The sequence below is a fragment of the Onthophagus taurus genome, chromosome 6, assembly GCF_036711975.1.
Source record: "Onthophagus taurus isolate NC chromosome 6, IU_Otau_3.0, whole genome shotgun sequence".
Lineage (NCBI taxonomy): Eukaryota > Metazoa > Arthropoda > Insecta > Coleoptera > Scarabaeidae > Onthophagus > Onthophagus taurus.
The window spans coordinates 2663964-2681338 of NC_091971.1; the positions used below are offsets into that span (position 1 = coordinate 2663964).

At 31.4% G+C, this 17375-nt stretch overlaps 6 protein-coding genes across 8 annotated transcripts; 2 read left to right on the top strand and 4 right to left on the bottom strand.

Annotated features, from left to right (window-relative positions):
* Window positions 1-1406: 1406 nt before the first annotated feature.
* LOC111424878 (cytochrome b5-like) lies at window positions 1407-2654 on the bottom strand. The gene is made up of 2 exons (XM_023058595.2): window positions 1838-2654; window positions 1407-1761 (listed from the first exon to the last, which is right to left on the bottom strand). Exons 1-2 carry the CDS (start codon window positions 1991-1993, stop codon window positions 1609-1611), a joined length of 309 nt encoding a protein of 102 aa, XP_022914363.2. The 5' UTR covers window positions 1994-2654; the 3' UTR covers window positions 1407-1608.
* LOC111424779 (uncharacterized) lies at window positions 2586-8999 on the top strand. Of its 2 annotated transcripts, XM_023058459.2 has the most exons (9): window positions 2586-2687; window positions 2855-2927; window positions 2987-3143; window positions 3206-3361; window positions 3420-3652; window positions 3724-3946; window positions 4034-4159; window positions 6915-7334; window positions 7388-8999. In XM_023058459.2, the coding sequence occupies exons 2-9, from the start codon at window positions 2887-2889 to the stop codon at window positions 7877-7879; spliced, it is 1848 nt and encodes a 615-aa protein (XP_022914227.2). In that variant the 5' UTR covers window positions 2586-2687; window positions 2855-2886; the 3' UTR covers window positions 7880-8999. The 2 variants fall into 2 exon arrangements, with proteins under 2 accessions (XP_022914227.2, XP_022914226.2); XM_023058458.2 differs by having other exon boundaries at window positions 2596-2927.
* Window positions 8986-9737, bottom strand: LOC111424780 (Ribosomal protein L35). Its single transcript, XM_023058460.2, has 3 exons — window positions 9646-9737; window positions 9308-9444; window positions 8986-9255 (listed from the first exon to the last, which is right to left on the bottom strand). Exons 1-3 carry the CDS (start codon window positions 9646-9648, stop codon window positions 9024-9026), a joined length of 372 nt encoding a protein of 123 aa, XP_022914228.1. The 5' UTR covers window positions 9649-9737; the 3' UTR covers window positions 8986-9023.
* A 166-nt stretch (window positions 9738-9903) lies between these two features.
* LOC111424758 (Actin-related protein 2/3 complex, subunit 5) lies at window positions 9904-10816 on the top strand. Its single transcript, XM_023058422.2, has 3 exons — window positions 9904-10112; window positions 10205-10277; window positions 10355-10816. Exons 1-3 carry the CDS (start codon window positions 9973-9975, stop codon window positions 10592-10594), a joined length of 453 nt encoding a protein of 150 aa, XP_022914190.1. The 5' UTR covers window positions 9904-9972; the 3' UTR covers window positions 10595-10816.
* Window positions 10817-10856: 40 nt separating this feature from the next.
* Window positions 10857-16284, bottom strand: LOC111424775 (carnitine O-acetyltransferase-like). Of its 2 annotated transcripts, none has more exons than XM_023058449.2 (10): window positions 16175-16284; window positions 15782-15833; window positions 15282-15730; window positions 15077-15230; window positions 14847-15018; window positions 12084-12262; window positions 11931-12031; window positions 11749-11871; window positions 11573-11695; window positions 10857-11524 (listed from the first exon to the last, which is right to left on the bottom strand). In XM_023058449.2, the coding sequence occupies exons 2-10, from the start codon at window positions 15812-15814 to the stop codon at window positions 10972-10974; spliced, it is 1887 nt and encodes a 628-aa protein (XP_022914217.2). In that variant the 5' UTR covers window positions 15815-15833; window positions 16175-16284; the 3' UTR covers window positions 10857-10971. The 2 variants fall into 2 exon arrangements, with proteins under 2 accessions (XP_022914217.2, XP_022914216.2); XM_023058448.2 differs by lacking the exon at window positions 16175-16284 and adding an exon at window positions 15894-16022.
* An 89-nt stretch (window positions 16285-16373) lies between these two features.
* Window positions 16374-17241, bottom strand: LOC111424776 (N-terminal methyltransferase). Its single transcript, XM_023058451.2, has 2 exons — window positions 16678-17241; window positions 16374-16616 (listed from the first exon to the last, which is right to left on the bottom strand). Exons 1-2 carry the CDS (start codon window positions 17139-17141, stop codon window positions 16394-16396), a joined length of 687 nt encoding a protein of 228 aa, XP_022914219.2. The 5' UTR covers window positions 17142-17241; the 3' UTR covers window positions 16374-16393.
* Window positions 17242-17375: the final 134 nt, after the last annotated feature.

Below are 17375 nucleotides of genomic sequence, written 5' to 3' on the forward strand. Positions count from 1 at the left end.
CTCTGGACAACGCCCGACTTTTATTGCAACATTTAAAAAAATTGGGAAGCATAAACATTCGAAAATAAAATCTTTCGCAATAGAGACAACAAAAAAGTTTCATTTCATTCAATTATATTGTAAATTTAAAGGTTTAACCGGATGTAGATAAACGTTTAATTATCATCTTTTTCTGTTAATTTAGCATTTCTAAATAATTCCTCTCTCTCTTTGATATTAATGTTATTATCTTTATTAAATTAAATCTTTTAAATACGTGTTAACTTATACGGCTTTGTTAAAGCCGCATTTTTTTCATATTTGGACGTTTCTATAATCGCAGCTCAAAACGCCAATTAAGTAACCCGAATATGATCTCCAAAAGAATAGATTTAGATTTAACCAGTTTTAACATATGGGACTAAAACATTCACTGTTTAAAACTGCAAATAAACTCTTCCTTCTACATTAGAAGTATTTGAACTTTTCCATGCTCCAAATTTTTTGAGCAATATTACTGAACCTAAAAACTTTTCGTCCTAGTCAGAGTAGGTGATTTGATCTGGGGTTTCCAGGATTGAGTTTATCTACTTTTAGTTCCCATAAACCATATTTTAGTAAAAAAAGTCATCTTTCATCTAATAGTGTTCTTCCCACAGAATCCTAAGACTTGCAGCTACCTCCAATTAACTTATCAAAATTTAGAAGCCTAGAATCAAAAGACTCAAGATAAATGAACTGATAAAAGATCCAAATCGGAAGATATTTCCACGTAATTTGCTAAGATAATTTAGTCTCTCATTCCTACTTATTTTGAAAACAATTATCTGTTTTTGGTTATGTTTGGTATTTAAAAAAGTTTTTATCAATTTTAACATATCTTCTAAGAAATCAAAATTTGTATAACAAACGCAAAAAAAATTTGTAAAGAATATAATAAATATGAAATTTCCCTTAAAAATGAATTAATTGCTTATAAAAGTTGCTATCAATATGAGCATTTTTGAGCCAGGGAGTTGAGTATGGATAAAAGATATTATCTTCATTCAAAACAGAAACATATAGACTGAAATAAAGTTCAATTTTACAAGTACAACAATAATATCGACATCGTAAAGATAATTTGCACAGGTTTTCTTCAATATTTTTAAGTTAACTGAAAAAATCTATTTTATTATAGTATCTGCGTCAATATTGGATTTACTTGCGTCAGAAATATGTTAGAATAAAACGTAAAATATTGTTCGGCCTCTTTGTCCATTTCTTAATACATATTTTGCAATAAAACAAGAATAGCTGAATAAAAATGCCTAGTAACGATGGATTACACGCTTAATATTTATGTTACCGCTTGATAAGAGTGTGGCATTGAACTTGAAACTCTTTTAGAGGTTGATTAGAACAGAAAATAATCTCAACTTTTTATTCTAACCTTTTATTTATTACTCAATTCGATGAATTTATTACTCAACAATAAAAATAAAGTAAAAATAGGAATCTTTTCAGCAAATTGAATGTTGAGTAATCAACAATAATGTAAAAGATAAAGTAAAAGACGCAAATGGATTGAAAACAATGTCCTTTTTTAGAAATCAATAATATTTTTTGTCAGTTAAAAAATTGCTTAATTTATTTTTGGTATAGACGCTGATCTAATGGTAATTCCCCGATTAAGTATTCTTTTAACATCTGTTCTGCTAAATCTGAGTGTACAGCTCCCTGAAATGCAAAAGTTGCATCTCTACCTGCATGTTCCATTAATAAATCTTCACCACCTGGATGCTAAAAAAATAATTAAATAGAAAACAACAACAACATTTTAATATTTGAAACATTTAATTTATTTAAAAAGCTTTACCTGCTTTAAAAAATTGGTAACATCATAAACTTTATCACAAATAACCATCCAACAATCACCAGTTGATTCATGACAAGAAACTTCCTCTAAAGGAATCGTTTTTAATTTATTATCAACATCGCATACACATAATTTTGTATCGATATATTTATTCATTATCAAAAGTTTACAGATATGGGTATAAAATGAAACAAAATTACATTTCAACTGCACAAAATATTTCCTTCACAGTATTAAAAGCCGGTAAAGGTAATATTGGATTAAAGGTATTAAATATCTTCCGGACAGAGACCATAAAGTATCATTACTTATATATTACCAAGAAAAAATTAAATGTGGTTTTAATGAAATGATATGCATTTAAATCATGCAATATTAATTTAATATAATGCATTTTAATTTTATAAATTCATAAAAAAATGTGATTTATTATAACTTAAATGTTATAAATCAAAAAACAGTTTTAAATAATAAAATTCCATATTTAACAATAAGTACAATAAAAATATCAAATAATTACAATATGTTTTCTTAACCTATAACATGAAATTGACACTTCAAACGTCAAAGCACGTCAAAGTGACAACCCCTTTAAATTAATTTTAAATATTATTCTAATTCAATTTATTCCATTTCTTTTTATGAAATAATAAAATCAATTTTTAATAATAAAACTCATACAATTTAAATTAAGAATAATTTAAGTAAAATAAACATATTTTAAGCAATTTAATCTAATTACCAACCTTCAAAACACCAATACCTAGTAACCAATAAACTCAACAAGTAAACAAACTATATAGTCAAAAAAACATGTTTAGCGATAAAAATGATAAGCGATAAGATTCGGGTTCGTAGCTCAATTCCATTTTGTCACTTCTAAATCTAACGGTGACTTACAAGAAAACCCCGTTTTATTAATTAATTATAACCTAACATCTATGTTTTTAAATTGAACTTAAATAATGTTGAAAATATTTCGCCATTCGGCACTCAAGTTAATAATAATCTTTTTAGCAATATGTTGTTTGTATATCGTTTATACCCAAATGTTTACTGTGGAAGATGAAGTATTAAAAAATGAAAGAGTGTAAGTTTTAAGGAAGATTAACTTGACTAATTAATTGATTAATACCAAAAAAAATTTAGGGTTCTTATGGAAAAGGCAATTTTTGCTGAAGATAATAAATTTGTATGCAAGCAACCTGTTCTTCCTATTAATTCACCCGAAATGATGAAATTCGTTAAAGAGGTTCCAAAAATTTCTTGTTTAAACACTGATAATCCAGACTGGGTTCTTTGTGAGGTGAATAAAAAAGTCCTAATTTAAACAAAATGATGTTAACAAGATAATTTCTTATTTAACAGGATTCCGAATGTTTCATCAAAGATTCTATTAATTCCATGATGGATGGGGTTAAGTGTAAATTTACAGATTTAAAACGAGTAAGTGATCACAATGTTAGAGATGCGCATGAATATCATATTAGTGAAGATAAATACAAACTAAGAAATAGCGATGTGGTAAATATGACATTATTAAGTAATAATTAGTGCTTGTAGCACTTCTTTTTATTAAAAGGTAAAAATTCAATGTAATTCAAATTCGAATGAATGGTCTTCAATAAAAACAGCTATTCGTGCGGATCCAGAAATTTTACAACGAACTGGATGGAATTACACCCCTAAAAACGGGCTAAAAATGAACGTCTTAATGTTTGGACTTGATTCAGTGTCTAGAAACACATTTATTAGAAAACTTCCATTAAGTTATAAATATCTTGTAGATGTATTAGGCGCACACGTTTTAGAAGGGTAATTTAACACCTTAACTGTATTTTTGTACTTTAATCTAATCAAAAATTTCTTTTTTAATTTCGATTTAGTTATAATATTGTAGGTGATGGTACACCACAGGCTTTAACACCTATTTTAACAGGCTTCACCGAACTGGAATTGCCTGATGTTAGGAAACGATACTTAAATACACAATATGTCGACGTTTATCCGTTTATTTGGTACGATTACAGCAAAAATGGATATGTTACTGCCTTTTTCGAGGATTTACCTAGTACTGGGACTTACACATATCGGTTGAATGGATTTAAGGTGGGAAGTTAATGCTTTCTACATATTGATAAGATATATTTGTATGACTCAAAGGATTTAATTTGTTTATTTTTTTTTATTTTGTAGAAACAACCAACAGATCATTATATGAGACCATATTACTTAGCAAGTAATTCATATTACTCCAAATGGAAACGTTTATGCGATGGTGAAATTCCAAGACATAAAGTTATGTTGAACCATATCAAAAATGTAAATATTAATAATAATAATTTATTGTCTCATCTTACAAAAAAGAACAACATTATCCATAATTAATCAAAATCCTACCCTTTTCTCCAGCCTCTCCCTATCACCTTATGTACCCTTGCTGCCATCACCTCCCCATTCATCTCCTTCCCTTCGCCTTCTCCCCCAACACCTGTCTCCAATCCACCACCTCTTCTCTCATCTCACTACACTCCACCAGTAGATGGTGTAGAGACTCCCAGCCCTCTCCACACAGCCTGCACCTCCTCTCCTCATCTTCCATCCAATATCTGTTGGCTCTTTCTTCATTCCCACACTTAAACCTCATCAGTTAGTAGTCATCAGGTACTTTGGTAGCCCCTCTACCCCAATTTCATTATATTTTGGATTGTATCTGCTTTTTCTTATCGCCGTCCTTCTCTCTTGCATTCACACATCCCTGTCTTTGCTCTCCAGTTGTTTCCATATCTCTTTTCTTTTCCTATTCACTTCTTCTGTTGAATACCCCATCAATCTGTAGTATTCCTCCCTTCCTCTCTCATCTCACTACACTCCACCAGTAGATGGTGTAGAGACTCCCAGCCCTCTCCACACAGCCTGCACCTCCTCTCCTCATCTTCCATCCAATATCTGTTGGCTCTTTCTTCATTCCCACACTTAAACCTCATCAGTTAGTAATCATCAGGTACTTTGGTAGCCCCTCTACCCTAATTTCATTATATTTTGGATTGTACCTGCTTTTTCTTATCGTCGTCCTTCTCTCTTGCATTCACACATCCCTGTTCTTGCTCTCCAGTTGTTTGCATATCTCTTTTCTTTTGCTATTCACTTCTTCTGTTGAATACCCCATCAATCTGTAGTATTCCTCCCTTCCTCTCTCATCTCACTACACTCCACCAGTAGATGGTGTAGAGACTCCCAGCCCTCTCCACACAACCTGCACCTCCTCTCCTCATCTTCCATGCAATATCTGTTGGCCCTTTCTTCATTCCCACACTTAAATCTCATCAGTTAGTAGTCATCAGGTACTTTAGTAGCCCCTCTATCCCAATTTCATTATATTTTGGATTGTACCTGCTTTTTCTTATCGCCGTCCTTGTCTCTTGCATTCACACATCCCTGTCCTTGCTCTCCAGTTGTTTCCATATCTCTTTTCTTTTCCTATTCACTTCTTCTGTTGAATACCCCATCAATCTGTAGTATTCCTCCTTTCCTCTCTCATCTCACCACACTCCACCAGTAGATGGTGTAGAGACTCCCAGCCCTCTCCACACAACCTGCACCTCCTCTCCTCATCTTCCATGCAATATCTGTTGGCCCTTTCTTCATTCCCCCACTTAAATCTCATCAGTTAGTAGTCATCAGGTACTTTGGTAGCCCCTCTACCCCAATTTCATTATATTTTGGATTGTACCTGCTTTTTCTTATCGCCGTCCTTCTCTCTTGCATTCACACATCCCTGTCCTTGCTCTCCAGTTGTTTCCATATCTCTTTTCTTTTCCTATTCACTTCTTCTGTTGAATACCCCATCAATCTGTAGTATTCCTCCCGTTCTCGCTACCCATAACGCCCCTTACTTGCCTCAATCTGTCTGTAGCACTTCCCCAAGATTTTACAATGCTCTCACCTTCCACCCCCTCCTCAAAACTCTCCCTAGCGAACCCCAACACTCACCTCCAGTACCTGGTCTGCACATCCTGTAAGAGTCCTTGCTGCTTCCATCTCCATATCTCCACCCCATACATCATTACGCTTTTTATCAAGCTCTCAAACATTAATTTCCTTTTACCCACATCTTTCCCAAAAATCCTCTCGCCCCATCCCCAAATCTGTCCACTAACTTATTCGCCAACATTTTAATATCTCCTCCCTCCTTGTTGTTCTCCCTTTTCTTTCCATCTCCTCCCATAATTTCTCTCTATCTACTCTGTCAAACGAAGCCTTTCAATCTATTAATAGAGCATAAAGGTTGCCTCCCTTTCGATCCAGTTCTCTATCCACCAGGTATTTCAATATACAGTGATCATTGAACGGTGTTAATTTGTAACCATTTTTGATGAAATTTGGTATATACCCATTTCAAACGGCGCTTAATGCAGTGGTGTACTCAAATTTTTTGTAAAATATTTCCTAATATGATTTCTTCATTTTTTGCACCTAAAAAGTGAAATAAAGTTTTTCAAAAAAAATATGACTCTTTGACCTAAGGTAGAGTTTCTTACGCTCTACAATTCAAAAACAAAATTTGTTGAAATCAGGTAATAAATACAGATTTTACGAGGGTGCTCCGCTTTCAAACGGGTCACACTGTATAAACATTGTCTATCGCTTCCTTTCTAAACCCTGCCTGACCATCTGGCAGGAGCTCCCTGTCCTCTATCTCTTTTTCCAGTCTCGTAAGCAGTACCCAACCCCTATAACTCCCCACTGTATCTTTCCTTCCCTTTTTGTACAAGGGACTTCTCCCTTCCATAGCTTGCTCAACGCCATCCACAACCTCTCCCTCGTCTCCACCGTTGCCTCCACCCATTTGGACCCTATCTTCTCCGGCTGCCTTCTCCTCTGTTTTCTCATCTTCTTGTTCCCCCCTTACCAACTCCTCTACCCGTCTTTCCTTACTCCCCCCAGTAACCCCATATAGTACTCCCTCCACTTCGTCATGGGTATCTCCCTTTCTTATCTTATTTAATTTTATTTAAATAAAAAATTAAATATTAATATAACTTAAAAATTAATTAATCAAATTCAATATTTTTAGTTTTTCTCGGTTTACAAAGAAAAACCGAAATTTCTATTCGGTTTTCATGGCGAACTTTCCCATGATGATTACAATTTAGTTGGAATCGCCGATGAAGATATCGTAGACTTTTTCCGCGATTTAAACGAAAGTGGTGCTTTAAATAACACAATTTTAATCGTTATGGCAGATCATGGTCATAGATTTGCGGATATTCGAAATACTTTGCAGGGAAAACTTGAAGAAAGGATGCCGTTTTTTTCATTTAGATTCCCACCATGGTTTAAAACAACGCACAAAGATCTTTATGATACTTTTGTATCTAATCTCCATGTTTTAACAACCCCTTTCGACATACACTCAACTTTACATGATATTTTAGAGAAAACTAGCCCAATAAAAGGAAATTTATCAAATCGATCTTTATCGTTATTTAGTAGCGTAAGACTAATTTAGAATTTAGTTTTAACGTAGTTTAATTAATTAATTTTTAGATTTCTGAAACTCGCACTTGCGCTAATGCTTACATTGAACCACATTGGTGTGCTTGTTTAGATTGGGACGATTTAAACCCAAATGATGAAGTAGTTCCGCTTTTAATAAAAGCTTTCTTGGATACTGTAAATGGTTATACTAATGAAAATAGAGATATTTGTGCGGAACTTACCGTTTCAGATGTGATGAGTGTTACTAAATTAAAAGCAAACGATAAATTAATGAAGTTTAAACAAACTAGTGATCGAGATGGTTTCGCCCCAAATTTATCTGGCTCAACGAAAGTTTTAACAGAAATGTATCAAATAAAAGTAAAAACTACACCCGGTGATGGAATTTACGAAGCTAGCATAACACATCCCGTCACAACGAACGATTACAATTTGAAATTAAGTGATGTTAGTAGGATTAATATGTACGGAGATCAAGCTAGGTGTATTGTGGATACACAACCAAATTTAAGAAAATACTGTTATTGTTTACATGATTAAAAAGACGAAAATTGTAACATAATTAAGAATGAGGTGTATGAAGAATTAATTTTTAATTAGTTAATTGATTTAATTCAAAGTGGTTTGTTATAAAAAGTGAGACCCTGATTATTTTTGTTGCAACAAACAATTTCTAATAATTTGGGTCTTACTATAATTTAAATAAAAATGTGCCAAAGTCGCTCAAAATAAACAAGTTACCATTCCATAAATAACCAATTATAATAATTTAAAGAGGCTGTGATGATCTTGTCTTAAGAGAAATGGGCTCTATCAATGACATCACTCCATTTATGGAATATTAGATAACAGAAAATGTAGTATTAATATTATTAGTTGATTAAAACCACTATCAAAGTCGGAAAAAAAGACTGTAATTATATAGATTCGTTTTTATGGACCAGTTATTAATAATACCTTTTTTTTTGTAATGTTTTTTTATAAATTGTACAAATTTAAGATAAATTTCTACTGGCCAGTACAAAAGAAATTAAATTAAAATTACCTTTTTTAAATTGAAAGTATTTTTTACTACAAAGCTATCAAATCAGCAGCAAATTATATTTAATGATTTCTTTTTAATTTATCAATTTAAAATTGGTACTAATCACTTAGTAAATTATACTTGATGTAAAATTATTCAAAAATAATTACTGTTAATATAAGTTGTGCCAAAAATTATTTAAAATTAGAAATATTTTTATTAAACTGTCTATATACAAATATGTTAGCTACTTAGATGTAGAGCTACAAACGGTATTACTAAATATACATTTTTATTTACATAAAGCACAAAATACATTAGCACATTTAATTCCATTATGTTCTGTTTATGTACTTAAGTTCAACTTTTGAGTACATAATCATGATTTTGTTAAATTTAATTTATTGTATTCAAATCAATTAAATGTATTATTTCTTTCAGATTTATGGTTGATTTAGTTTTCTTAAATAAATTAACTGGAGTGATATACTATTGTATTTTTATGTCACTCCTCATAGTAAAAGGAGTAACATAACCCAAAACAGAGTTTAATGGCGATAATATTGTAAAAAATAGCTTTTTAATATAGACACCAACTGAAGTTAAATAAAACCCATCAACATATTTTAAATATTTTTTTTATTGTTTATTATAACAAACTTATGCTTTCAACGCAAATTTCCTTGGTGGATAAATGGATTTTTTACGGATTTCCTTGGCTGTTTTAATGCGTAATTCATGCTGAGATAAAGCCCTTCTCATAGCACGCGTCTTTTTTGGTCTGATGTCCAAAGGCTTGTATTTCTTATCTTTATAATATTTCTTTACATTCTCCTTTTGTTTTGTGTGCATAACAATCATCACACGGGCAATTGCTTTTCGCACAGAACGACTATAACAATAACAAATTAACCAATATAATTATATAAATTGTTCTTACTTACATCTTGGATAATTTTGAAGGAGCTCCTCCAGTAACTTTAGCGACACGAAGATTTGTTAATTCGGTCTTAAGGTCGGTTAATTGTTTTTGAAGGTCCTTTTTGTCCTTCGTCCTAAGTTCCGAACACTTTAGCTTTGCCTAAAAACAAAAATTTAATAATTATGCAAATGATAAAGTAAGGTTAAGTCAAAACATAACCTCAACCAAAAAAACATTTTTGTTAAAATTCCATTAAAATCAACAATAAGATTGAAAATTAGAGTAATTTTTAAGCCAAAAATGCTTTTTGTATGTTTAGATGATAATTTATTAGAAAGATATTAAAAGATTTATCCTTACCATTTTTGCGTGTACGCTGTCAACAACTAAAAAGAAGTAGAGAATTTGTTTTTAGAAGGTTGGTAAACTTTCAAAGTTTAAAATAAAAGTATCCAACAGTCAAATTTAAGTTTAATCTTTTTTTAAAAATAAATGTTTTATTATATTAAATTCAAAAAAATTAATTTATTAAGAAATTAATGAATGATAATTTAAGTTACCAAAATTTTAATTTATGCTATTGTCAGTATTGCAAAATCTGCAAATTAGGTTTGTCTGACGTCACGATGACAGATAACTAACCTACAAAACTGGGTGTAGTTTTCCTATGTACAATTAAAAGACGAAATGGCAAAAAACACGTCAAGTTCAGCGTTTAGAAAGATCGATGTCGATCAGTACAACGAGGATAATTTTAAAGAAGAAGATGCCGACCAAGGGGGGCCCACAGGACCCGATGAAAGTGAAATAATCGGCCTTTTAAGCAAATATCCTTTTAAAACTTATCATAAATTTGAATCAGTTTTTGAGAAATCGCCTTTTTTATAACCGGCATAGCTTTCCTTAACTCTTTTCTTACAGGAAAACATATTGATGCTTTAAGAACAGTACTAACAAATGCTCCATTGGGGTCAAAAAATCAAACACTCAGAGTGAGTACAAAAAAATTTTTCCTGTTTTTCTTATCAATTTCTAGATAAGTTTTTAAATAAATATATAACATTTTCAGGATAATGCACTAAGTCTTACATTAAGAGTCCTCCTTGCAATAAAAACATCTCAAATAGAAGAAGCTGTGCAATCATTGAACATAGAATTAATAGATGTTTTAATGAAATATGTTTATAAAGGTTTTGAGATGCCTTCGGAAGGAAGTAGTGGCCACCTATTGGTTTGGCATGAAAAAGCTTATAATGTAGGTGGAGTTGGATGTATTGTTAGGGTTTTATCAGATACGAAACGAGCATAGTGTTCAATTAAATAAAAATTCACTTTAAGTTTTAAGAGACAACAAATTCCGATACATTTTTTTGTAAAAAAATCAAAAAAAGAAAAATGTAATTCCTTGCTTTTACTATTTTTATTATACAATTACTATCGTTCTTTTTTTTGAAGTATTGCAATTTGTATTTTTAATTATTTTTATTGTCGACTTAGCCTCTTATTTTATTATTAAAGATACAGTACAGGAGTGATGAGTTTTTTTTTAATACTAAATAAATAAAATGAAATTAGTTATAAAAAATTTATTAATAAAATACATCTCATTTATAACATATCATTAAAATTCATCAAATTCGTCAAATAAGGCACAATTTTCAATATATATTTTGTTCAAATCCACATTTACATTTTTGATTTTTGTGTTTTCGCGAGAATATCATGCATATCATTTAAACTGTTAACCAAAGCATCTTTAAACTTAACAGCTGAAGTATCAGGATGAGCGGTAAAAGCGGAAATTCCAAAATTAATATCTTTGGGGCGTGGATTATAACAACAAGCGTAACCATCCGGTACTAAAGGCCCAAAACACATAAATCCATCGCATTTAGTCGCTACTTGACTCGTTGAAATCCTCATATGTGCACTACGAACATAACCTGGGTCGGAATAAATTTCAGGAATTTTTTCACCAAGTTCCATAGCAGCCAATTTTAACCCCAAAAGATGACGATCCACTCCAAACCCATTCATAGCCTCAACCGTATACTTTTTGTGCCCATCAATAGCTTTTCTTAAAGCGGTTACTTTGTCAGCGTTGCTTTTTGTGTTGTCCAACATCGTTTTTGCGAAATCGATGGATTCAATCGAACAAGATCTAATCGTTTCTGTTCGGCCATGTGCGTATTTTCTGGTTGCTGCTGATTCATAATGAGCCCCGGGTGTTTTATGTACTCTAAAAAATGTTGTTATTAATAGAAAATAATTTTTATTTTATCTTTACCTGTAAAACGCGTATTGCAAAGCGATTTGAATAAAACTATCCGGACTGAGTTTTTGTGATTTAATAAAATCTTTTCCAAACGAATCAAAATGAAGACAGAATAAATCTAATCCATCAGCTTGTCTTAAAAAAGAAAATTTTAAAGTATTAATGTTTAAATGTTTTTATTAACTTACTCATCAACGTTTTTGGAAGCGACTAAAATTGCTTTTTGTATTTCATCATTTACATTAAATGGAAGACGTTCTGGTATTTTATTATAAGGAACATCAGGTTTACCTTTACCTGATTCTTTTTTACTACAAAATTAAAAATACCCATGAAGGTGATAAAACAATGAGTTTAGTCCGAAACTTACATAGATTCATAGATGTAATCTGAAATAACAGCAACAGGTTGTCCTTCACTTGGCGAGTGTTCATAATTTAACCCAACCAACCCATCTTGCCCTATAATAAACTAAATATGGAATAACAAAATTATATTCATTGATAACCTCGTAAAAAGTTACCTGTATCGTTTTATCATACCAACGATTACCACCATTTTGCTTGCTACCACCTCCATGTAATAATTGTCTCCCAGCAATGGTCTTTCTATTTTCATTAGGAAGTGGAGACATCGGCCCATCGAGACAGACCAAAAATAAAGATTTTTGTATTTCTTTTGCGCTCGCCTCATTTTCAGGATCTTAATAAAAACAATTTTAACAAAATAATGTTATTTACATCCTTAGTTTGGAATTTTGTCAAATAAACGACTTATAGTTTGGAGAAACTATGTGGTTGAAACTAAAGATTGAAGCAGAAGGAGAAATGGGAACCAACCACAGAGTACTATCCGTGCAAAAAATCATGGCCCTTTGTCTACTTTGCTATTTTTTTTCTCCTAAACTATTTGACGAAAAACTTTCAAATTTGAACTGGTGGTAAGCCGATGTGTTCTTATTGTGGGGCATATTTTATTTTTTCGATATTCCATATAGTTTCGCGGAAAATCGCCGTTTAGTAGGATGCAGTTATTTCGCTGTTATACAGTACGTCGCGCCTTTATGTTACCTACATAAAGAAATAAGGCGCGACGTCCTGTCTGGGACGCACCATCTGTTTCGATTGGACAGAACCCCCGTCACCCCGCAGAGCTTATTTCTGTTTCTCTTTAATTTGTAATTCCATTAAATCGCTCTTAAAAAATTAGGAAGCTCTAATTTTGAATAATTGATAACGGAATCCGACAACCGACATTATTTGACATATTTTGGTCAAATCCGCGAGAAAATCCACCCAGCCGTTTTCGACATAACGGCGTCTTACGAAACCGCGATTTTCCGCGAAACTGTATGGAATATCGAAAAAATAAAATATGTCACTCATTAAGAACACATCAGGCTACCACCTGTTCAAAATTCAAATTTTTTTGTATGATAGTTTTCGAGAAAAAAAATCGCAAAGTTGCCGGTACCGTAAAAAATCGAGTACTTTTTTCATTTAACTCGCGATAAAAAGAAAATCGTAGATTCGAACATTTTTAAATTGACATATCTTACGTAGAAATGTTCAGTGGTTACAACAAACTTTGTCGTAATTTTTTTTATCGAACGGTTGCGAAGATATCTATCTCTAAAGTGCCTTGACTTTTTGCATGGATAGCAGTCATCAACTATTAATAATATCCGATAATATAATATCCGTAAACTAAGGCAGGAGGAAGAAAGACTAAAATACCAAGAAAAAACAAACAACGAATTTCAAAAACTAGAACAAACAGACAATTTAACACTGGAAGAAAGGAGGAGAATTTTTAATGAGATAATGCGAAATAAAGCTATGGAGGTATGTCGAATGAGAAAATATAATAATTAGAGAAAGAGGACACACTGTATGACACTGTAAGAACGAATTCGTAAGACGATAGAGCAAACTATAGAACGAATAGAGATATAGTTAAGAATATGGAATAAGGGAGGCGAAAAAGAACAGTTGGGAAGAGTTTGGAATAAGCTTAAGTGAAATATACGGATTAAATAACAAGAAATTCTGGAATTAAATAAGAAAATTGAAGGGAGATTAAAGGAAACAAATAAAAGACGTCAAAGATAAAAACAACGAGATAAAGACAAATACAAGGGAAATTCTGGACTTATGGGCGGATTTTTATGCAGAAAAGTTTGAAAGGAAAGTAGAGACGGGCAATAAACTACACCTAATATTCGTGGATCTAAAAGCAGCTTTTGACATGGTTAACCATAGTATTATATGGAAGTGTCTGGAACAACTAATGGTACTACAAAAACTAACAAAAATAATCGAAAACCTGTACAGGAAAGTCAAAGGCATAGTACAAATGAAGCGAAAAACATCAAAAACTTTTAAAATGAGCAAGGGAATAACACAAGGCGATAGCTTAAGCCTCTTGTTATTTATAATATTAATGGACAGAATGATAAAAAATACAAGAACAAGAACAAATACATATCGAACAGTAAAAATAGATCATTTACAAATATGCTGACGACATAGCGCTGATAGCAGAGAACCATAAAAGGCAAGAAAGTTGGTTGATATATGGACAGAAGAAATTGAAAAGATGAGCCTAGAATTGAACGTAAATAAATGTAAAATTGTGATAATAAATAAAAAGGAAATAAGAAATAACCTGAAAGAAATATATGAGTACTTGGGCTTTATAACATCACAAGATGGAAGGATAGATTTAGACGTAAATGTAAGAATAACGAAAACAAACAGCGTAAGTATATCATACTCTAAACAGAACAATTTTTGGGAAGAAGGAGATAGATAAAAAGATAACATGAAAGTGTACAACTCGGTGGCACTTCCAATATTAACATATGCTAGTGAATCATGGACACTCTAAGATAAACAAGAAGGAAAGATCACAGCACTGGAAATGAAATTTTTACGGAAAATAGTGGCAAAGACGAAGTAGTAGGCTGGGAGTAGATTAAGAGGAGATAATCAGCAAAATAGAGAGAAAACAACTAAACTGGTACGCCCACATAATTAGAATGGAACATAACACAATAGTAAAAAAGGTATTTGAAGCAAAGAATAAGGATAAAAAAAGAAGGGGAAGATCTAGAAAGAAGTGAGAGGTTAGAATAGTAGAAGTTGGGAAGAAGATAGTGAAGACTCTAGCAGATATAAAAGAATTAGCCAGGAACCAGAGGGAGTGGAAGAAGTGGATGGAGGAATAGGAACAAGATTTATCTGACGCCATCAGTAAAAGAAAAAGAAGATCATCCTTAATTTACCTTTAATTAATTGTTGATAAGCTTTCCCCCAATTATCCCTACTATCAGAAGTTAAAATTCCAATTGGAGGAGCTGTTGCAACAGATTGTTCCATAATATCATGTAATTGTTGTAACAGTTGGTTTTCACTAATAAGTTGATTGTTATCGCCAAATAAATGCACTTTAAAGAACTAAAACCAAATACATAGTTATTATTTTTACTTAAACAAATTTAAAAAAATTATTTACGTGATTATTATGCATAACCACAACATGTTTTGAGGTAGGATAATACTCTAATTTATCACGTTTCAACCCTGGAATTCTACAAGTTCCAATAACTTGTTTGTATTGATTCATATCCAAAGGATCTTTACCCATCATATCAGTAGGAATTTTATCACTTAAAACACAAAATTAAATTAAAAAATATTTAAAAATCAATATTACCTACTTATCGATTAATAATTTATATTCCATAACAGCCAAGATTAACCTCGCTGAGTAAACAAGTCGTTCATGCTCAGTTTTAAAATTTTCAATGGGATAAACTAAAGCCGGACTTGAATGAATGATTACAGGGTATCTAAAATCTAAATACGCCGAGTGTAACCACCACTCCGAAAGCCAATTTTCAGTGCTTTTCGCTTTTTCAACGAGATATTTTTGAAGTTTCGCTCCGATTCCATTTTCATCAGAGAATTTCTTAATTAATTCTGTTGTGCTGGCGAATTCTTTGTCACTCAAATGTGGTTTAGCGGTTAATAAAAATTTATCAAGGGTTTGTTTGAGGGCTGGAACGGGTAATCTTGGTAAGTTTTGAGAAACATTTCTGGCGTTTAAGAAAGAAGGAAGAATACTGGTCTCTGCTCGTGTCAAGTTGAACAATTTTGGTCTTAAAATCTAAAATTTAATTAAACATATGTTAAAGTAAAAAGATTTTTATAAACTTACTTTATTTGTTGAGGCAATCGCTCTTCCATACATTTTCGTATCACAATACGGGCTGGAATTAAAAAAGATTTTAACCAATTTGTTGATATAAATAGATTAATAAAAGTCGAACCTTTCTAAATGGAGCATCGTTAGGTGGGGAATGTGAGTTTAAACGTATACAGGAGAGATAAGTAACAGTGAAAGTTTTTTACTCCCACCAAAAGAAATATTATACAAAAAATATTTATCAAGGAATTCAAGTGTTGTCTGTGAGTTTTATAATAAACAGGGATAAAAGTGCCAGTCATGATCGTTTTTAAAGAGACAAAGTTTAAAGATATGTTATATTAAGGAGACTTTTAATCACTAATCGTTGTTTATTTACATATTCAAATTAATCGTTTTACTTACCGGTGTTAGTGTTAAAGTATTTTCAACTTCAACTGAGGTGTTATCCCGTAACAATCAGTTTAAATAGTTATTTTTAAAATTGTACAATGAACAATGAACCTTATTATTGGAAAACATAACCTAACTTTTTTTAATCAATCATTTTTTATTTATAAATTTTTAAATACAAGAGTTAATAATGATTAATTAAAACAATAAATGTAAATAAATACAGTTTATTTAAGTGATTTTACGTAACGCAAACATGTATACAGGGTATAATTCTTTTGGAAAACTAGTTTGTTTTATTTTTTTAAAACAATTCACATTAGCTTTTTTAAATATATCCATATACATAGAAAAAGGTCTTGTAACTGAGGAGTCTTTTTCATCATCTTCAACTGCACCCGAAGAAGTTACATTTTCTTTTATAATAATCACTCCATTTTCTCTTAAACTTTCACTAAAAAAAATGTTTAAATTTCAATACATTTCAAATTCACCAATATTTACTACATTATTACCTGCATTTTTGTATAAAATAAATTAAATCTTCTTCAGTTAAATGTCCTAAAACCCACTGACACCAAATGATGTCGTATCTGTTTGGTTCAGGCGAAAAATTTTGTAAGCCGCATGGATTAAATTCTCCTATTTTACTTAAAACGGTTGGTCCTAAATATTCTTTAGCTTGATCTAAAAAATTAGAATTTTGTTCTACTAAATCGACTTTGTCGAAGATATTCGATAATAAATATTTTGTGATTCTTCCAATTCCTGCCCCACAATCACACGCGTATGTTTTTCCTGGTGGTTTTTTTAATTGGAAGAGGTGCTTTAAAAATTGCTTTGACCCTTGAATATCCACGCGGGATATATGACCAAATCCACCCAGCATTCCTTGAACAGTCGCTGGTATTTCAGCCCAATAATTTTCGGCATTTTTGTAAAAATCATTTTCCTCGTCTTCTTTTTCTACAGTTTCCATAATTATAAACAGTATTACATTAAAGATTTTATTGCAAATAGTTCACTTTTTCTAAAAAAATTTTAGGTTAGGTTAATTTGATTTAAGATTTTTGTGAGGTTAGGTTCACCAAATAAATTCTAATTATATACCTATTTCAGTGTTTAATATCCTAAATTTTTAATAACATCCCTTATAGTCATAAAGTAATTTATAAAAATAATTTTTTAAATTATAAATAAAAATTAAAAAATG